Genomic DNA, 17,190 nt, shown 5'->3' on the forward strand with positions numbered 1-17,190 from the left:
AATGTGGTGTATATGTATGTATGTATGTGTGTAATATATATATATATATATATATATATATATATATATATATATATATATATATATATATATATATATAATATAGTACTTTTAAAGATATAGGTTAGGCTTCTATAACCATTTTTGACTACTGATGTCAGTAAGGTTCAAGCACTTTATTTCACAGACGGGCTTTACTCACTAAAGATGGAGTTTACAGGGCGGTAGCAGCTGAACCTCACTAACTTTACATTATGAATGGTCAACCTTGTTGAGCTTATGCTCCAAGGATAGCTTTGGTGGCCATATAAAAAGCATAATTAAATCAATGAGGTTTCCTGAAAGTCACCTCACTGACTGATATATGTGTTATTATATAGGCCAAGCTTCCAGTTTTACAGATAAGTTTACCAAGCTCTCCTGCCACCTTTTTTTGTGTAGAAACCCAAGTCTTTTGCCTTCTCCATTCCACATATATACATATATATAATCCTTCATCCCATGGCTTCTCAGCATGACATAACTGTTACGGTTGTTTTTAATCAATGCAGTGGACTCTTCTTTCATTTACACCTATACTGCTCAGAGAAAGGCAGGTACCTAACTACATTTAACAGTTCCAAATGGCACAGTCTGCAAACATATCGGCAAAAAGGAAAATTCCCTGAGAGTCAGTGGTTTCAAGCAAATATATCTAAATAAAGTGATTTTAGGGCAAAGGGCTAAATGTGAAGCAGTCACTATAGATAGTGTGTTAACGATTGGTCCACATTTACCGCTTTGTACCAGGTTCCATTAGAAATATGGCTCCCCAAAAACAAACGGATCACTTATAGAGTGTAGACATTGTGAATTACTATTTCCTTGTTTTCCATCTAAGTGTCCGAAACATCTGAACAATAGCGTATAAATAAAAAACCCAAAACATGAATGAATATCTTTGTTGGAAGCCGTATATTGTCCCTAGGGGGCAAAGGCATTCACTAAACTAGGACTGCATTACACCACATAATCAGAAAATGGAAATGTCCAGCTTCTCTGCAAACTCCCTGTTTAGTGAATACACCCCACTACTTACATTCATAGATCTCCGAGGCCATGTAGCAATTATAAAGTAATAGCGTCGGAAATCCATTACACCATTGGTAGATTTTAATGTGCAAATTGCCCTGCCAGTGATGTCATAGATTTCCAGTGCTATTACTTTATAGTTGCTGTGTCAAACTGGTTTGTAGTGATGTAATGTCTCCGAGTGGACTTTTGTTTTATTTATAATGTTGTGAGATCATCCGAGGCAATGTCCGTAACCTTTAACATTGTTAAGCAGATGGGTTATGCGATTGCATTTCGTGGCATGTTCTATTTCTCAACAGCACAGGGAACTATGGATTTAAGTATTCCTGGTGATCATTAGTGCTTTTGTCTCTGGTGATTAGTCCACTACTGAATTTCACTGAACTTTTCCTAGTCTTTTGACAGACAATAACTGGATTTCAATTTTTTTTTTTCCAAACAGAAGTGGAAACCCTCATTTCATTTAAATCACAATGATTTTACCAGGAAGCACTTAAGGGACAGAGGTTTCCCAAACAGGATTTCTGGTGTATTTCATAGTTTGAAATCCTTCATGTTATAGAATGTAGTCTGCACTTTATGTTGTATGTTGTAAAAGTGTATGGAAATAAATTATTTTGTCATTGTAACGCTATGTATTTCTCATATTTCAACAAAATCAGTAATTTAAACCCATGAAAGGCTCATATGCATAATCATCACATACATAGGGTATTAGTTTTTTTCCTTACATGTTAGTGTGTATATATATATATATATATATATATATATATATATATATATATAGCTCAGTCACCCTGTTTCTGACCCCAGCCTCTTTCCCACATGTTAACCCCTTAAGGACCAGGCTCTGTTTTACCTTTTGTACCCTTTGGGACCCAGGCTTTAACACTTTTGCGGTGCTCGTGTTTAGATGTAATTTTCTCCTCACTCATTTAGTGTACCCACACACGTTATATAGTTTTTTTTCAGGACAAGAAAGGAGTTCTTCAGATACTATTTTTTGATCATATCTAATTCCCCATTAAATTAAAATGATGGGGAAAAAAAAACAAAAAACTGACTTTTACCCAAAAAATCTTTTACTCATCCATGAAAAAACCTGCTAAATAGATTCTACAATTTTCCTGAGTTTAGAAATACCCAATGTTTTTATGTTTTTTTGCTTTTTTTCTGCAAGTTATTGGGCTATAAGTACAAGTAGCATTTTGCTATTTTAAAAACATTTTTTTGTTATGGTTATGTGACGTTACTATTTGAATTGGTGTGTAGGGATACAAGTTTGGGTCATCGTTCACTATTGTATGTGTAGTCACTGACATGCAGCTATGTGCATCACAAACTATATTTCCTACGATCCTTTGCTAGGCAAAAACACAGCAAAGACAGATGGCAGTTTTATTGGTGTTATTAACCTGTAATGAATAGAACTGCCCAAAATACATCACTGACTATACAAAGCCCAAGCACTACCATTCATACGATCTGCTTCTCGCTGCTGTTCTTCAGTTTTGAGACGTTAAAACAGTTGATCTTGGGAGTAGATGGTATTTTAGCTGATACTGGGCAGGAACAGGCTTGGCAATGAGATGTTTAATCACTATATCAAAATTATTATTTATATTCATAGACAAGAAGAATCTCAAAGCACAGCTGAGAACGATAGTTTAATAAAACAGGAGTGGAAACATTTCACAAGATCTGTCGTACAAAGCAGAGATACATTAACAGCTAAACGGTAACCCCATCCTTCAGTGCCAGGAACATCTGCACTAGTTATTATGCAGTTATATTTACATCCAAGGGCTTGAAATAGATCACTTTTTATATTCACCCCCCCCCCAAAGAAATATCTTAACTCAAAATATAGAATGCATTTAGTGAAGTCAAATTATCTATGCCTCCGTGTTTTAGGTAAAATCAGTTCTGATCTTTTGACTCTTAAAAGAAAAAACAGGGAAAACATTTTTTTCCCCTTAAACTGTTTAAATCACAGAAATATACAAAATATAGTTTGTATGTAAAGAAAGAATTTCACGTGTCAAATTAACAACAGATGGATTGCCACCCCCAGCTGCCCCTTGTTTTTAGGGTAAAACTGCGTGCCCGCCCCCATTTTGTGGATGGAGGTATAAGGTTGGAAAACATCGCTAAATGACAATGTTTACATCGGGTCAGTGTGATTAATGCCACAGATTGGGCAGTCATGCCGGCATGCACACAACTAACAGTGAGGAACAGGAGCCGATATCGGAGCAAGTATTGTAATCCAGTTACCATCCAAATACAAACCTGTGCTTGGACGGTGCACAGAGATTTGGGGATACCTAGGTCACGTATATAAAACCATATCCGTTTCTCCTACCAAATCCTACGCCGTTCGTTGTATTAGGAAGAGGCCAATGACCATTCCATGAATGTGAAGTAAAAGCACACCCAAAACAGACCATTATCAACTGCCCCTACATTACCTTGCCTGCCTCAATATGAGGGAAATGCGGAAGCCTACAGTCTGTGCTTTTAAAATATAAAATGAAAAAGTATGATGAACGGGATAAAATAAAACAAACTTTTGCACTAAACCAATCCCCGGGGAGTAGATTCAGCAGTCCAAGCCGTATGCGGAGCTGTGGCCAGCCTCCTTGATGGATAAGGACACAAAGGGCATTGTTCTTTCAAAGTTTGACTTAGTATGCGATTAAACAGGTTTCTTCACAGTCACTTCTGTAGCAGCATCCGGGCAAAATCTGCGTTGGACATCTTTTTTGAGTCCCCTTCTCCAGATGAAGCAGCAGACGGTGTCTGAGGTGTGCCATTTTCGGTTTTTGGCGTGCTCTGGCGATGCAGCGAGCGGGGTAACAATGACAACTGGGTTCTTCCTTTACCCCTCCTATTAAACAAACATCACACATACATTAAAAACAGAATTCGTCAATGGAACAGTGCTGCTTAAATATAGTAGCCGCCTGTCTATTATCTTCATAAACACATAACTTTTCAGTCTGTTAATCAGGAAACTGTGCTTTGTATAAAATTAAAATCATGTGTATGCACAAAAAAGGTAATCATGGACAATCATTTGCAAAGTTATGGTCAATGAACATCTTTTCACCCACATGGGCAAAATGCTGTGCACAAATCCAAATGGCATACTTAAAAAGGCCCCTAGGAGCTAAATATCCATCTATGCTAGGGCATCTGCCTATTCAATCTTTCGATAAAGTTCAGCAAATATAGCAGCAATAACTATGTAGTGCTAAATGAAACTACTACTCACGCTCCATAGGCTTGTCGCGGGACCATGGGCATAGCGGGGCGGAAGGCTTCGGCTTGTGGAGGTTTCCTCATCGGGGGGTTACTTATAGCCACCTTGATCACATGATCCTTTACTTGTGTGCCATCCAGCTTGAGCACTGCTTGAGATGCCTGCGCTTCATTTGCATACTCCACATATGCCAGGCCCTGCGTGAAACATCCAGTTAAATTAGACAACAAGGTAATGTTCACAAATTATGGTCGAGACGGGAAATAATGGTATGCGAGTCCTAGGTCAAATGTCCTACTTAGGTTATCTCAGACATAAACTTTAAGAAAGTAGTCCCTAATCATGGAAATTGAAATAAATAAATAAAAAAACACCCCACTTTTATTCATGCCATTTTATTTTAGCCATATGTCTATCCCACATGTGCTTATATTCCCACACATACACACTATATGGACAAAAGTATAAGGACACAACTGAATTAATGTGTTTCCTTTCAATCAGTCTCATTGCCAAAAGGTATATAAAATTAAGCACCTAGCCATGCAGTCTGCATTTACAAACATTTGTGAAAAAATGAGTCGTTCTGAAGAGCAATTCAAGTGAAGTACTGTGATGCAAGTCAGTTTGTGAAATTTCATCCCTGCTAGATATTCCACAATTAACTGTAAGTGGTAAAAAACACGCTGCCACTGGACTCTGGAGCAGCTGAAACGTGTTATGCGGAGTGACGACTCTTCCCCGTTTTGCTCAGGACACCGTTGGGATGAAATGGAACGGAGATTGCGAGCCAGGCCTTCTCGTCCAACAACAGTTCTACTGGATGAATGGGCAAAAAAAAAACACAAACTTTCCAAAATCTTGTGGAAAGCCTTCCCAAAAGAGCGGAAGCTGTTATAGTTGCAAAGCGGGACCAACTACATATTAATGTCTATGTATTTAGAATGCAATATCATAAAAGTCTCTGTCGTGTAATGGTCAGATGTCCAAATACTTCTATCCACATAGTGTGTGTATATATAGATATATATATAGATCTATCCACATAGTGTGTGTATATATAGATATATATATACATACACATACACACACTACAGGTATGATAGGAAAACAGAAAACTGTTACAAGAGGATTACCTTACGATTTAGAACTTTTAATACCCCCCACCAAGAATAACATTGACAGATGACTAACACGGTTCTAAGAGGAGACCGTTTATACATGGCAGAACACAGCGGTGTATAGTCAAAAAAAAAAAAAACAGCAAAGACGGTTTATAAGATCTACTGTCCTGTAATCTTGCATGGTTAACAGAATGCACTGAATCCCTCTCAGAAGGTAGTCATTCAGCTACAGCCTGCTGTTACGTAAGGAATTACACATATGCAGTGCAGGGTCCTTTTTATAGTGTGGTACCTTTATAAACTCACCTTTGCCTTTCCGGAGCGGTTGGTCACAATTCTGATCTCTTTTACAGAGCCATGTTCCTTAAAAATGTCTTCCAGTTCCTCCTTGGTAGTAGAGAATGGCAACCCGGAGACAAATAACTTGTGTTTTTCCAATGATTTGCTGTATCTAAACACCTGAAAAGAAAGCGGACATTTAAGTATAACTGGTTTATGATGAAACATTTTCTAAAATAACAGTATGGTACAAAATCTGTCCAGTAGATAATGCTATCAGCAGCTCACAATGAAAGAAAACGAGATTAGAGGAACACTCCAGCCACTATATGCACTTTATTGCATTTGATCTGTGCATGGCCCCTTTACATTTTTGCGTGGTCCGTTTCTGCACTATTCCCCCCAAACGCATTTGCCGCTTTCTCGCCTGCAGGGTGCTTAGCTGAGAGAAGATGCATTCGACCAAAGGCATTTCCCTGAATGTTATGTACTCACCTCCAGTGTATGTGTAAAGTCTTCCAACTGACCTCAACATGAGCACTTTCCTGCCACTGATTGGCTGCTTGAGCTGTCAATCAGTGACAGAAATGCACCCTTTTTTTTTTTTTTTTTTTTAGGAGGATCAGAAAGATCACTAACATAACCTTTTGCCATAGGTGCCTTGAAAGTAAGTTTTACTGCAGTAACTTGTCAGGAAGCCTGTAAACATGTTAAAACGGCTACATAGATCTAATTTTACTTTTGCAACCCACCTTAAAATCAGGGTTCTTGTTCTTATCCACACAGGGAGAGACAAACATAGGTCTTCCTCTGATTTGCTGTCTGTCAAGTTTTAGTGCATCCAGTGCACTCTTTTCCTCCGTAAACTCCACGTAGCAATATCCCCTGAAATTTCCACTGTTGCCGTACACAACACGGACCTCTGCGATCTCCCCGCATCCGGCGAACACCTTTCTCAGCTCCTGCTCTGGATCGGACAAGGTGAAGGGCATGTTGCTGACAAATACTGTGACGCTGTCCTTGTTTGCGTCATGAAGCACTTTGGGTTGATCTGTCGCGATGGATGCTTTCGGTTTGGCCGGAGCCCGTGCTTTTTGAGGTGCGCTCCTGCCAAACAGACCCATCTCGGTCTCCATCTCTTCAGTTTCTTTGTCTTCAGATTTCTCCTCTTCCCCTTTGTGCTTCTTACTAGGCTGCTCTGCTGTAATGGACATGTAATGGAAATCAGAATATAAACGCTTTTCATGTTTTATAATGCTTTTAAATGGCCATGTAAATACTAATAACATAGAAAATTCCCACCCCCTGTAAACCAGTGTGCAGATTTGTTGGGACACGTACCTGCTTCTTCCCCCCACTCTTCATCATCGTCATCTTCCTCCTCTGCTTTGCGCTTATCTCCGGGTTTTGCCTTTTTCTGCTTTTTTGAAGCTTTCTTTTCAGCTCGGGATTTTTTTCTCTGCTCTGCCTTCTCCTCTTCTTGCTTGGCAAGAACCGCTTCCTTCTCAGCAGCCTGAGTGAGGTTGGTGAAAAAGGGGATAGCGGGGAATGCAAAAGATGTTATTAAATATATTATATATTATATATTATATATACACACACACACACACACCATAGATCACTTCTTGCAAAAAGAAGCTTATTCGAGTGCCCCCTCACAATGCATCCAAATCAAGTCAGTAGGACTATAGCTATTTTAGAAAGAATGGCAGGAAACTTTAATGAAAATATAGATGGTTAAAAGAACACACACACACACACACACACACACACGCACACGCATGAATCTGGGATAACTAACCTTAGCTCTCTGCTCATTGACCCTCGAAAGTCTGTTTTCTATTTTGTGTACAGCTGCATCCCAATCTTCCAAAGAGCCTGGCAACAAAATATATATATAAAATCGTAAAATAGGTAAAAATGTATAAATTACAGACATATATATAGACAGAAATATAGACCCCCCCCCACACACTTTATATGACAAAACCACTGCTGTAAGAACAACATAACTGAACACTGTTGCAGGGATCTTACCTTCTATTCTTTCCAGGTTGAGCAGTACTTCACACACGTGCTCCGGATAATCAGTGGTGCATTGGACAGCTCGGTGCAAAGCTTTTCTACAATGCTGGATGTCCCCATGTGCTCTAAAGAAAGATTTGGACCATATACACTTTCAATACAGACAAGATCACAAATAAAAGTAGTACAAGTAATAAAAAAGTGTATGTTTTTTACCGCTCAAGGTTGTAGTACTCCAGCCACATATTGGCAAACTTGGAATTGCCTTTGGTCATGATGCTATCCCACAGCTCTCTGGCTTTCTGTATGTTCTTACAGTGACGAGCCTACGGGTGGAAAAATACCAGCCATTTAATATAGTCACATGGGGAGGAATGTGCTGTTGATGTGTTTTACATACATCTTTAAGGTTTGTTTATAAGCATGGTGCAGGGCCCTGCTCAAACGAGCTTAGAATCTAGAAGAAGTTAGGGTGTATTCCACAAGAGGTGAAAGTGCCACTGTAGGAAAGGAGCTGCTAGTATACATTTTGTCTGAAGGCAGGTGAGTGAAGAGAGGATGGAAGGAAAGGTGTTAACACGAAGGTTTGTAGGTGTCCTAAGGTAGTGGGTCTCAAGGGATTTTTTGAAGGATCGGAGGCAAGGGGAAATATAGATAGTTTGGGGGAGGGCATGAAAGATGATAGGGGTGAGGAAGGTATGAGGGAGATCAGTTACAATAGGCCAGGAAATGTTTTTAAAATTGAGACAGCAGACTTTTGAGACAGGTAGGATGTGGGGGTGAATGAGATGTCAAAGTCAAGTGGTGACACCAAAAGGACAGGGAGATAACTGCACCGTTGACATTGAGGGAAGGTTAGCATTGAACAAAGGAAAGATAAAATATTGCGTTTTACAAATGGTGCAGACATCCAGTTAGAGAGCGAGAGAGGCAAGGCAGTTACTTACACAACCTAACAGGGATGGAGGGAGATGGATAGGTAGATCTGGGTGTAATCGGCATACATGTGGTATTGAAAGTTAAAGGTTGAGATTAGTTTGCCAAGTGAGAACAGAAGGTAGCCTAAAACTGAGCCTTGGGGAAACACCAACTGAGAGGAGAAGGGGAGAGAAAGTTGTACTGAGAGGGAGACGCTGAAAGAACGATCAGAAAGGTAGAACGAGAAACAGGAGAGAGCAGTGTCACAGAGATCAAAATCTTTGAAAGTTTGAAAGAGAAGAGGATGGTCCACAGTGTCAAAAGCAGCAGAAAGGTCCAGTAGGATTAGCAGAGTAGTGGCCCATAGATTTAGCCGTTATATTCAATAATTTATTATGGGTGTATACATAGAACACAAAAGTGGAGAAGAACGGCACTGACATGTTGCAATCATTATTACAAGCATGATTGTTTCTAAGGTTTAAGAAGCTGAATTAGAGTAGGCAAAATGAATAGAAGAAAAGCATATATTATTCTGCTAAACTGAACTAGTCTCAGGAATTAACAAACTATGTTATGAGTGCATGTCATTTAGACAATATTTATTGCTCTGTTTTTCACACATGTAAAATCTCACCTCTATCCTGGCCCAGTTTTGCATTATACTGCAGGAAGCATCTCCACTCTCGCTAAATCCTGCAATGAACAAAACAGCTCTGAAAAGATCCAACAGACAACCACCTCTGGGTCTAGGAAAGTTTAACTTAAAGGGAAGGAAAAAGTTTAGTTGGGAAAAAACTGTTTATTTATGTATGTGCTGCATGCCCTTATACAGGTACAGTAGACCGGTCAGGTCCAGGCAAGGGATAAACGTTGATAAAGCGACAGGGCAACATTTCCAAATTAAATATTTCACATTAAGAATGACAAATTAATCTTAATGTAGCCCTTAGAGGATTAATCCCTAGGTACACTACTTATAGGGATAAATCAGTACACTATGCCCTGCACTTATGGCATCAAACTGAAATTGAGAGGCTGGGCAGATAATGTCTTAGTAGATCAATACTCACTTTCTTCAACCTCCTGCTTCAGGTAATCTAGAGCACGGACAAAAGCAGACCTCAATTCTTCAAGCTCCTGGCTGGAGTCTGAGAAAACAGCATATGATGGCATCAAGATTAGATTACACCAATGTGAAAGGGAGCCACAGAATTTGGGTACTTTTTAAGAAAACATAAAATAGACCATTCTTAACAGGTTAAACATTGAGCAGTTTATGATGCTACCGATATTTTGAGAATCCTGCCCCCCCCCCGCCAAATATCTTTATATGGTAGAAAAATCATTGCTGCTAAAATTTTGCTGCAGATGCCTAACTTTTGTATATCATAGTGACCCCTCAATATCAGGCTCCAAAAACATTGTCTTGTCCCTACACAAGTCTGCCCTAGCAATGCTGTTCTGTGTAGATGGTTTCAGCAATTTACCTTTTGTGAAGTCAACTCGCCTCCTCAGGTAGTCTAAGTAGGACTGCCAGATCTCTACGTAATCTGTAGCCTGGATGAACCCTGCGTTCAATGCTTTCTCAAAGTTATCTGAAATATAAAAATGTAGTGAAACATATACTCTGCTGCTTTACTGAAACATTTTCATTGAATTTCTGCAATATTTTCTGGGTTAAATGGCATGCAAGTAATTTAAATTAAGGCTAAGGAGGAAAAGGAAATAATGAAAACATTCACACCTTACCAGTCACAGTCTGGTGATCTACACAATGTCGTTCCATGGCCAGGATATACATTTTCCACAGACCGACTGTCCAGGGGCAGTTTCTGGCCGCACGGTCATGCGCAGAAAGCACAAGGTCTTTAACTTTTAGCTGTCTATCCTGAAGAAGATATGTACTGAGTAAAACTGGCAATGTACCAAATGCTTTATGAACAAACGTAAGAATTTCAATGAAACACGAAACAGACAGAATAAGTGAGTAAATCTAATTTTTATCTAAGAGACTACCAAAACCCTAAAATCAGTAATTGCACGCCTTAACTAGACCAGCAAAATGCTCTTAAATAAACAAAGCAGCGTTGTCCTCATATTTTCAAGGGTTTGCCATTTTCTTGTTTCTGAAAATGATTGTTCCTCTGTTTTGCTGCATTGGTGAACATGCGTGTTGGTGTTAATATAAGAACCTTTTTTATATATACACATCATTATAACCTTATCACATATCCTGTTTTTTTTTTTTTTTATGAGATGGATAATGTGCTTTTTTACACTCACCAAATACTTAGTATATCTAGCCCAGAGATCTGGCACCAGACAGTTTTCAGCCAAGGCACGTTCAAAGATGAGCTGGATACGGGCCGGGTCACCCTCCTTTATCTCAAAGTCAATGTATGCTTGGTACTCAACAAGCTTTGGGGTTTCTGCAGCAAGCTGATGGAGAACAAAATATTATGCATTACATACAGAGCTGTACAATGGAAAAGGATAGATTATAAAGAGCTTCACCATTCACCAAGGACACGTCCGAGGAATTAACCCACCATGTTAAGATTATTTTCATTTTAAATCATTAGATATCCTTTACTGCTTAACTCAAATCAGTTTAACTCAGGAAACTAGGCTGGTAGAGTTCACACAAGCCTAGCTGATGTCTGAGCTGGCAGACATGGAAGAGTGAAACAGCAGTTGGAATTTACTTGGGGAAAATGAAAACCCTTGGAGATTTGAACAACATTAAAACAGTGATACAGGGCTGTTTGATTTTTCTGAATCTTACCAGAGCTTCTTCATATGGTTTGGACTTTTCCATTTGTTTTAAGGCTTTCTTGTAATTCTGTACGACAGCATCTGGAATTGGTTCCTCCGACCACTCCTCATACTCTGCGTAGGTAGCGTCCATATCTATAAATGCCGAGATGCAGAAAGAAAAACAGCGCTCGCTAGCTTAATTGACCATAACATGGAAATTGCACCAAGACATAGAAGCAGATCAAAGGGATTTTCTATGAGAAGACTTGGGAAAAGACCTGCCTTCTTTTATGTACACCGAAGTGTGATATGTGATTCACACTACAAACTTATATGCATAAGTAAAGTATGAAGCTGACTTCACTTACAAGTTTTACCCCGTTTGGTCTTAAAAGCGACTATGAACTCGAGTGGTGAGAGCTTTTTACTGAAGTGCAGAGGGTTTCAGCTTACCTAGAAGCGGCACACCCAGCTGGCGTCTGAAAAGAGCGTGTATCTTCTCAAGCTGAGCATTGAACATCTGTTGCTGTTCTGCTGACGGGACACTACCAGGCATTGGCTAGGAAAATGATGATGACGTTAAAACATTATACCATATTATGATACAAAACATCCAACAATATATGGTTTCCCTGAGTGCACGCTACATCTGGAAAATTACGCGTTCTAAAAACTCCTTACTACACATAGAATACAGCCAATGGACCAATATTAGGTTTAAATGGATGGCAGCTATTTGCTCCTGTGTGTAATGTGAAAGAGGTTAGATGTTTAAAAAAAACGCATTTTACTGGCAAGATGCAAATGAACACAAAAGCACACGATACATACAGGAGCGCAAATATTTGTCACTTCCTACCTGTACGGTGGCCAGTATGGCATTTTCAAATTCCCTGTAGGCATCCCAAATTGTTGATCCTTTGGTCATGTGAAGTCCAACAGCAGTTAATGCCCTCTCAAATACAGAGCGGACTTTGGCAATGCCTCCCTCCTCTCCCATTCCACCAATGGAATACTGGGCATATTCCAACCAGATTTCTGGACCTTAGGGGAAAAAAAAAATACAGAACTCGTTTACTCACACTTAACAGATATAAATGCATTACAAACAAAACTAATTTTGGTTAGGGCTGAAATGTTTAAATGTATAAAGTAGTAATTATTTTTAATGCACCTGTAGGCAAGAGTCCAGTTATTTCTTTATATGTTGTAACATACCGTATTTGTTGTAACATACCGTATTTTCGATTATAAGACGACCCTGATTATAAGACGACCCCCCAAAATCTGAATATTAACTTAGGAAAAAAAGAAAAAGCCTGAATATAAGACGACCCTAAAGGAAAAAAGTTTTACCAGTAAATGTTAATTCATGTAAACTATTTTTTTTAATAAAAGCTATGATTGAGAAAAATATTTTTTTTTTGTTTTTATTTCTTGTATTTTCCAACCTGTCCCCCAGTTACGCACATCTGCCCCCAGGCTTGCCACACCAATATGGCACTGTGGCCCATGATATGCCTTTTAACCCTCTATATGCCACTGTGCCCCATGGTATGCCTTTTGACCCCCTATGTGCCACTCTGCCTCCAGAAATGCCTTATACCCCTATATCCCATTCTGGCATTTAGGGGGTTAAAATGCATATTATGGGGCAGAGTGGCATATAGGGAGGTATAAGGCATTCCAGGAGGCAGAGTGGCATTAAGGGAGTTAAAAGGCATTATATAGAGCACTCTGCCTCCAGAAATGCCTTATACCCCTATATGCCACTCTGGCATTTAGGGGGTTAAAAGGCATATTATGGGGCAGAGTGGCATATAGGGAGGTATAAGGCATTTCAGGAGGCAGAGTGCACTATTAAATGCCCCCTTAACGCCACTCTGCCTCCTGAAATGCCTTATACCTCCCTATATGCCACTCTGTCCCATAATATGCCTTTTAACCCCCTAAGTGCCAGAGTGGCATATAGGGGTGTAAGGCATTCCAGAAATGCCCTACACACACACACACACACACACACACACACTTACTTACTTACCGGTGCTTCCAATTTCCTGCTGTATTGCCGGGGCAGCGGGTTGACGTCTCATTCCGCGGCAGCCGGAAGGAGGTGGAGTTGGCAGCGGGGGTTTGTATGCGTCCGTCGCAAATACCTTCCCCGGCTGTCAGGGATCAGGAACTCTGGAACTCTGATCTCTGACAGTCGGGGAAGGTATTTGCGACGGACGCATACAAACCCCCGCTGCCAACTTCACCTCCGGAAGCACCAGTAAGTGTGTGGGGGGGGGGGGGCGACGATAGGAGGATCCAGGTCCCCTGCAGCGGTGCGGGGGATCTGGATCTTAGTCTCCTAATCAGACCTCTATTTGAGGTCTGATTAGAAGACGACCCCGATTATAAGACGAGGGGTATTTTTCAGAGCATTTGCTCTGAAAAAAACCTCGTCTTATAATCGAGCAAATACGGTATATACTTTCTCACACTTAAATCTGAATGACTGTGGTCACTCTCCCAACTCAGTTTGAGTAGGGGTACAGAGCAAAATGCTGCACACAGGATTCCCTGGTGGTTCAAACTGTACGGAAAATGAGTTGGCAAGCAATCAAAATAACAGTGTAGGTTAACCCACAATCTGTTCTTCGACTACCGGAAATATTTTGATGGTAGTACTCTTGGAATAAATATCTACATTCAGAATACAATGCTTATAGCATTGGTGGGTTTTTTTTTGCAATTTCACATTTTTTAAAATAAGCACACAACTCTAATAACCAAGGTACTCATTTACCATACAACCTTATCTGGTGTCTGCTTGTTATATAATAATAATGCGAATTCACAATAAATCAAGTTAGTTCTCAGACTCAGATATTATGAAACGTGTAGACACTAAACTGGCCACATCAATCTTTTTATCTGCAGGGAACATTTACACTTAGGTGGGATGTAAACTTACAGAAGGGACTTAATAAATGAAAAAAAAATTATGTATATGTGTTTTACAGCAGCAAGTGAAGAAATACATGTCCTGGGAAAACTGAAGTTAACTGACATCTACGTCTACTTTTTTTGTTGAGAAAACACTGAACCATCTCCTTGATCTTAGAGCAAAGCAAATCTTGCTTCACCGGGGCAATATTAACATTAGGCTTATCAAAAAGCGAAAGCCTTACTGCCCCTTTAATAATGAGCTACTACTACCCAAAACCGAACCGCTATAACAACTGGTCCACTGTAGAAGGGATTTTTCGAACTTACAGATATAGTCCTTGACAGCGCGCTCAAACAACTCGTAAACCTTTTCTCGGCTGGAATCTTCTTCTGCAACCTTCATCTCGTCCTTCAGCCAGTCCAGCCAAATTTCTGCAAAAAGTCAGCGTACAAAGTCAGTTATAGCTAAAAGTAACAGAGAGTAACATTTTACTGGATAACCTCTGCCAGCATCACAATCTATATACATACCTTCTGTCAAAGGGAAAAGCTCACTCATCTTTTGGTGCGCACGTCTCAGTCTCTCTAGCTCCCCTTCTTGTCTGAGGAGTTTGATGAGGTCGACATGACAGTTGTAGTCAAATGCATTTATGGAGAGCTGGAAATTCCAGAGCAAAGAAAACCAATTAAGATATGCAGACTTAAACTTCTTCGTATACGTGTATGTATAATACCGATAAATGCTATCTTTTCTTTATGCGGGCGCTATAATACTAATAAGCAAATGAGGAAAATGTCAAGAAAAACCATTAATGAACCCTATACCAAACAAGACATTTCCAGAAGGACATGCAAAGTGGGTGATGACTTGTGAGGGTATATATAAAAATATATAAAAAAGACATGCACATATTAATAAGTGGATGTATCATCAGGTTATGAAATAAAATGAGCAGGGTGTAGGGCTTAGTATCAAAGAAAGAAGGCAGAAAACCAGTGACGATGAAAGCAGAGAGGAAGAGTAAGAGACACTACAAATAAAGTTTTAAAAACATTAAAGAAATGGTTTAATCGTACTAAAGGAGCACGCTAGCCCCGTGTGCACATTGGAGTCTATTCTGCATGGACTTTAGAGCATTTTTGTCTCCAACATTTATTACAAAAAACACATAATACGATTGCAACAAGTCACAGCTTATGGATGCAAAACAGCAGACCTCATGTTTTTAAAGGGCAATTTTTGGAAATACGGCTAGAGCTTTAAGATTATTAAGCGACTTTGTGACCTACTGGTAGAAACGTGTGTAGCGGAGTAAGGGATTTAGAGGAACTTGGTATGTTATACACACAACTTGCTTCGTAAACCCACTTTCTTCTGTTTCTACACACGTTATTGTGATTATTTAGCGCTTTAGATTGCTGGGATACGCTCATAACCAGCAAACAGTTTGTAGCACAAAGTAGGAAAGGGTGACAGAGGAATTCTGGTCCCAAAGAGACTGTCCTTCCATAAGAGGGGTGCTTGTGTGAGGGGTGGGGGACAAACAATAAATTTTGTATTAAATCTACATATTCAATAAGGGGTTTAATAAGAAGTCATGTTTAATACTCCTACAAGCACCTCAGCTCGTATAGTTTTATACGACTATATGATAGTATAAATCTTAAAAAGAGGCCTTCTGAGCCAAACCAAGTCCTCACCTGCTCTTCCAGGCGCTGGATCTCTGCTTCATTCTCCTTTTCATCTTCTTCGTCAGAAGAAGATTGTCCTGTTCCCTCAGACGAGCCATCTCCTAGCCCTTCGCCTTCGGACTCCATCTCCTCCTCTTCGTCATCGTCGTCTCCTACAACCTTACTCTCCCTCTCCATTTCTTCAGGCTGAGCAGTCGCCATCGTGTTCCTTCTCAATACGAATTCACAACGTTGTTGGGCGGGAGAGGTGTCCTGTACATTGCCTGTCTTTGGCGAAACCAATATCGCGACAGCTGGGCCCCAAATATCACTTAAATTTCAAAATAGCAGCGCAGTCCTCAAATTATTCGGCTATAAGACAATTTATCTGCGAGAAATACATATTGAGTTGAGTTACTTTCTCCACAGGCATATTTCGGACAGCATTGTCTCCAGGGAAACCAAGGACCTGTGACTAAGGGTCCTCGGAAGTCCAAGGAGACGGCGCATACGCTGTGTTGTAGCGCATACCCAGTAGAAACACTGCAGTTGCGTGGGGTGTGATTAAAATAATGACGTAATGGTTTTATCCCTTCTTACTTTCACTGATGCTGTTATTTGGTTCCATCATGCTTGACGCTCGGCATGATTAATACATGTAATGACTTCTAAGTCTTTGTGAACTCGCTGCCTCTGTTCTAAACTCCTGTCACGTTTATACATCTCACAAGTCAGAAAAATACATGTTTATCTAGTACCCAAACAACGTATGCAAATGTCACTTCTGACACAAACAGGTTTCTGCATAAAGGACAATTTTGGTACAAAATACTAAAAATGACCACTTTTGCCAATTTGCCCCAGACCGTTATAATTAAAGGGACTCTCTGGCCATCATATGGACTTTAATGATTATGATAGCTGTGGTGTCCCCCTTGCAAGTACATGGTGGGATTCTGCAGAATCCCCCCCCATATGTACATTTACCTGCCCCCAGCTATTGTTCATGCAGGAGATGTGTTCGGTGATATGCATTTGATACGCATTACTTCCAGTCAGTTGCAGCACTTACTAAGTGGACTCGTGTGCAGGGAAAGAGCTCGCAATTTCAGTGGGAGAACTTTCTTGTCACTGATGTAT

The 17,190-nt window shown here is 39.9% G+C and overlaps 1 protein-coding gene across 1 annotated transcript; it reads right to left on the minus strand.

Moving 5' to 3' along the window:
* Positions 1–3,385: 3,385 nt before the first annotated feature.
* Positions 3,386–16,313, minus strand: SART3 (spliceosome associated factor 3, U4/U6 recycling protein). Its single transcript, XM_053468971.1, has 19 exons — positions 16,081–16,313; positions 14,911–15,037; positions 14,707–14,811; positions 12,305–12,489; positions 11,899–12,004; positions 11,474–11,598; positions 10,972–11,127; positions 10,438–10,576; positions 10,176–10,283; positions 9,759–9,836; positions 9,323–9,381; positions 7,984–8,093; positions 7,780–7,892; positions 7,544–7,620; positions 7,084–7,255; positions 6,495–6,943; positions 5,770–5,922; positions 4,352–4,536; positions 3,386–3,964 (listed from the first exon to the last, which is right to left on the minus strand). The coding sequence occupies exons 1-19, from the start codon at positions 16,270–16,272 to the stop codon at positions 3,793–3,795; spliced, it is 2,811 nt and encodes a 936-aa protein (XP_053324946.1). The 5' UTR covers positions 16,273–16,313; the 3' UTR covers positions 3,386–3,792.
* Between the last annotated feature and the right edge of the window lie 877 nt (positions 16,314–17,190).

Source organism: Spea bombifrons, chromosome 1 (genome assembly GCF_027358695.1).
Source record: "Spea bombifrons isolate aSpeBom1 chromosome 1, aSpeBom1.2.pri, whole genome shotgun sequence".
Taxonomy (NCBI): domain Eukaryota; kingdom Metazoa; phylum Chordata; class Amphibia; order Anura; family Pelobatidae; genus Spea; species Spea bombifrons.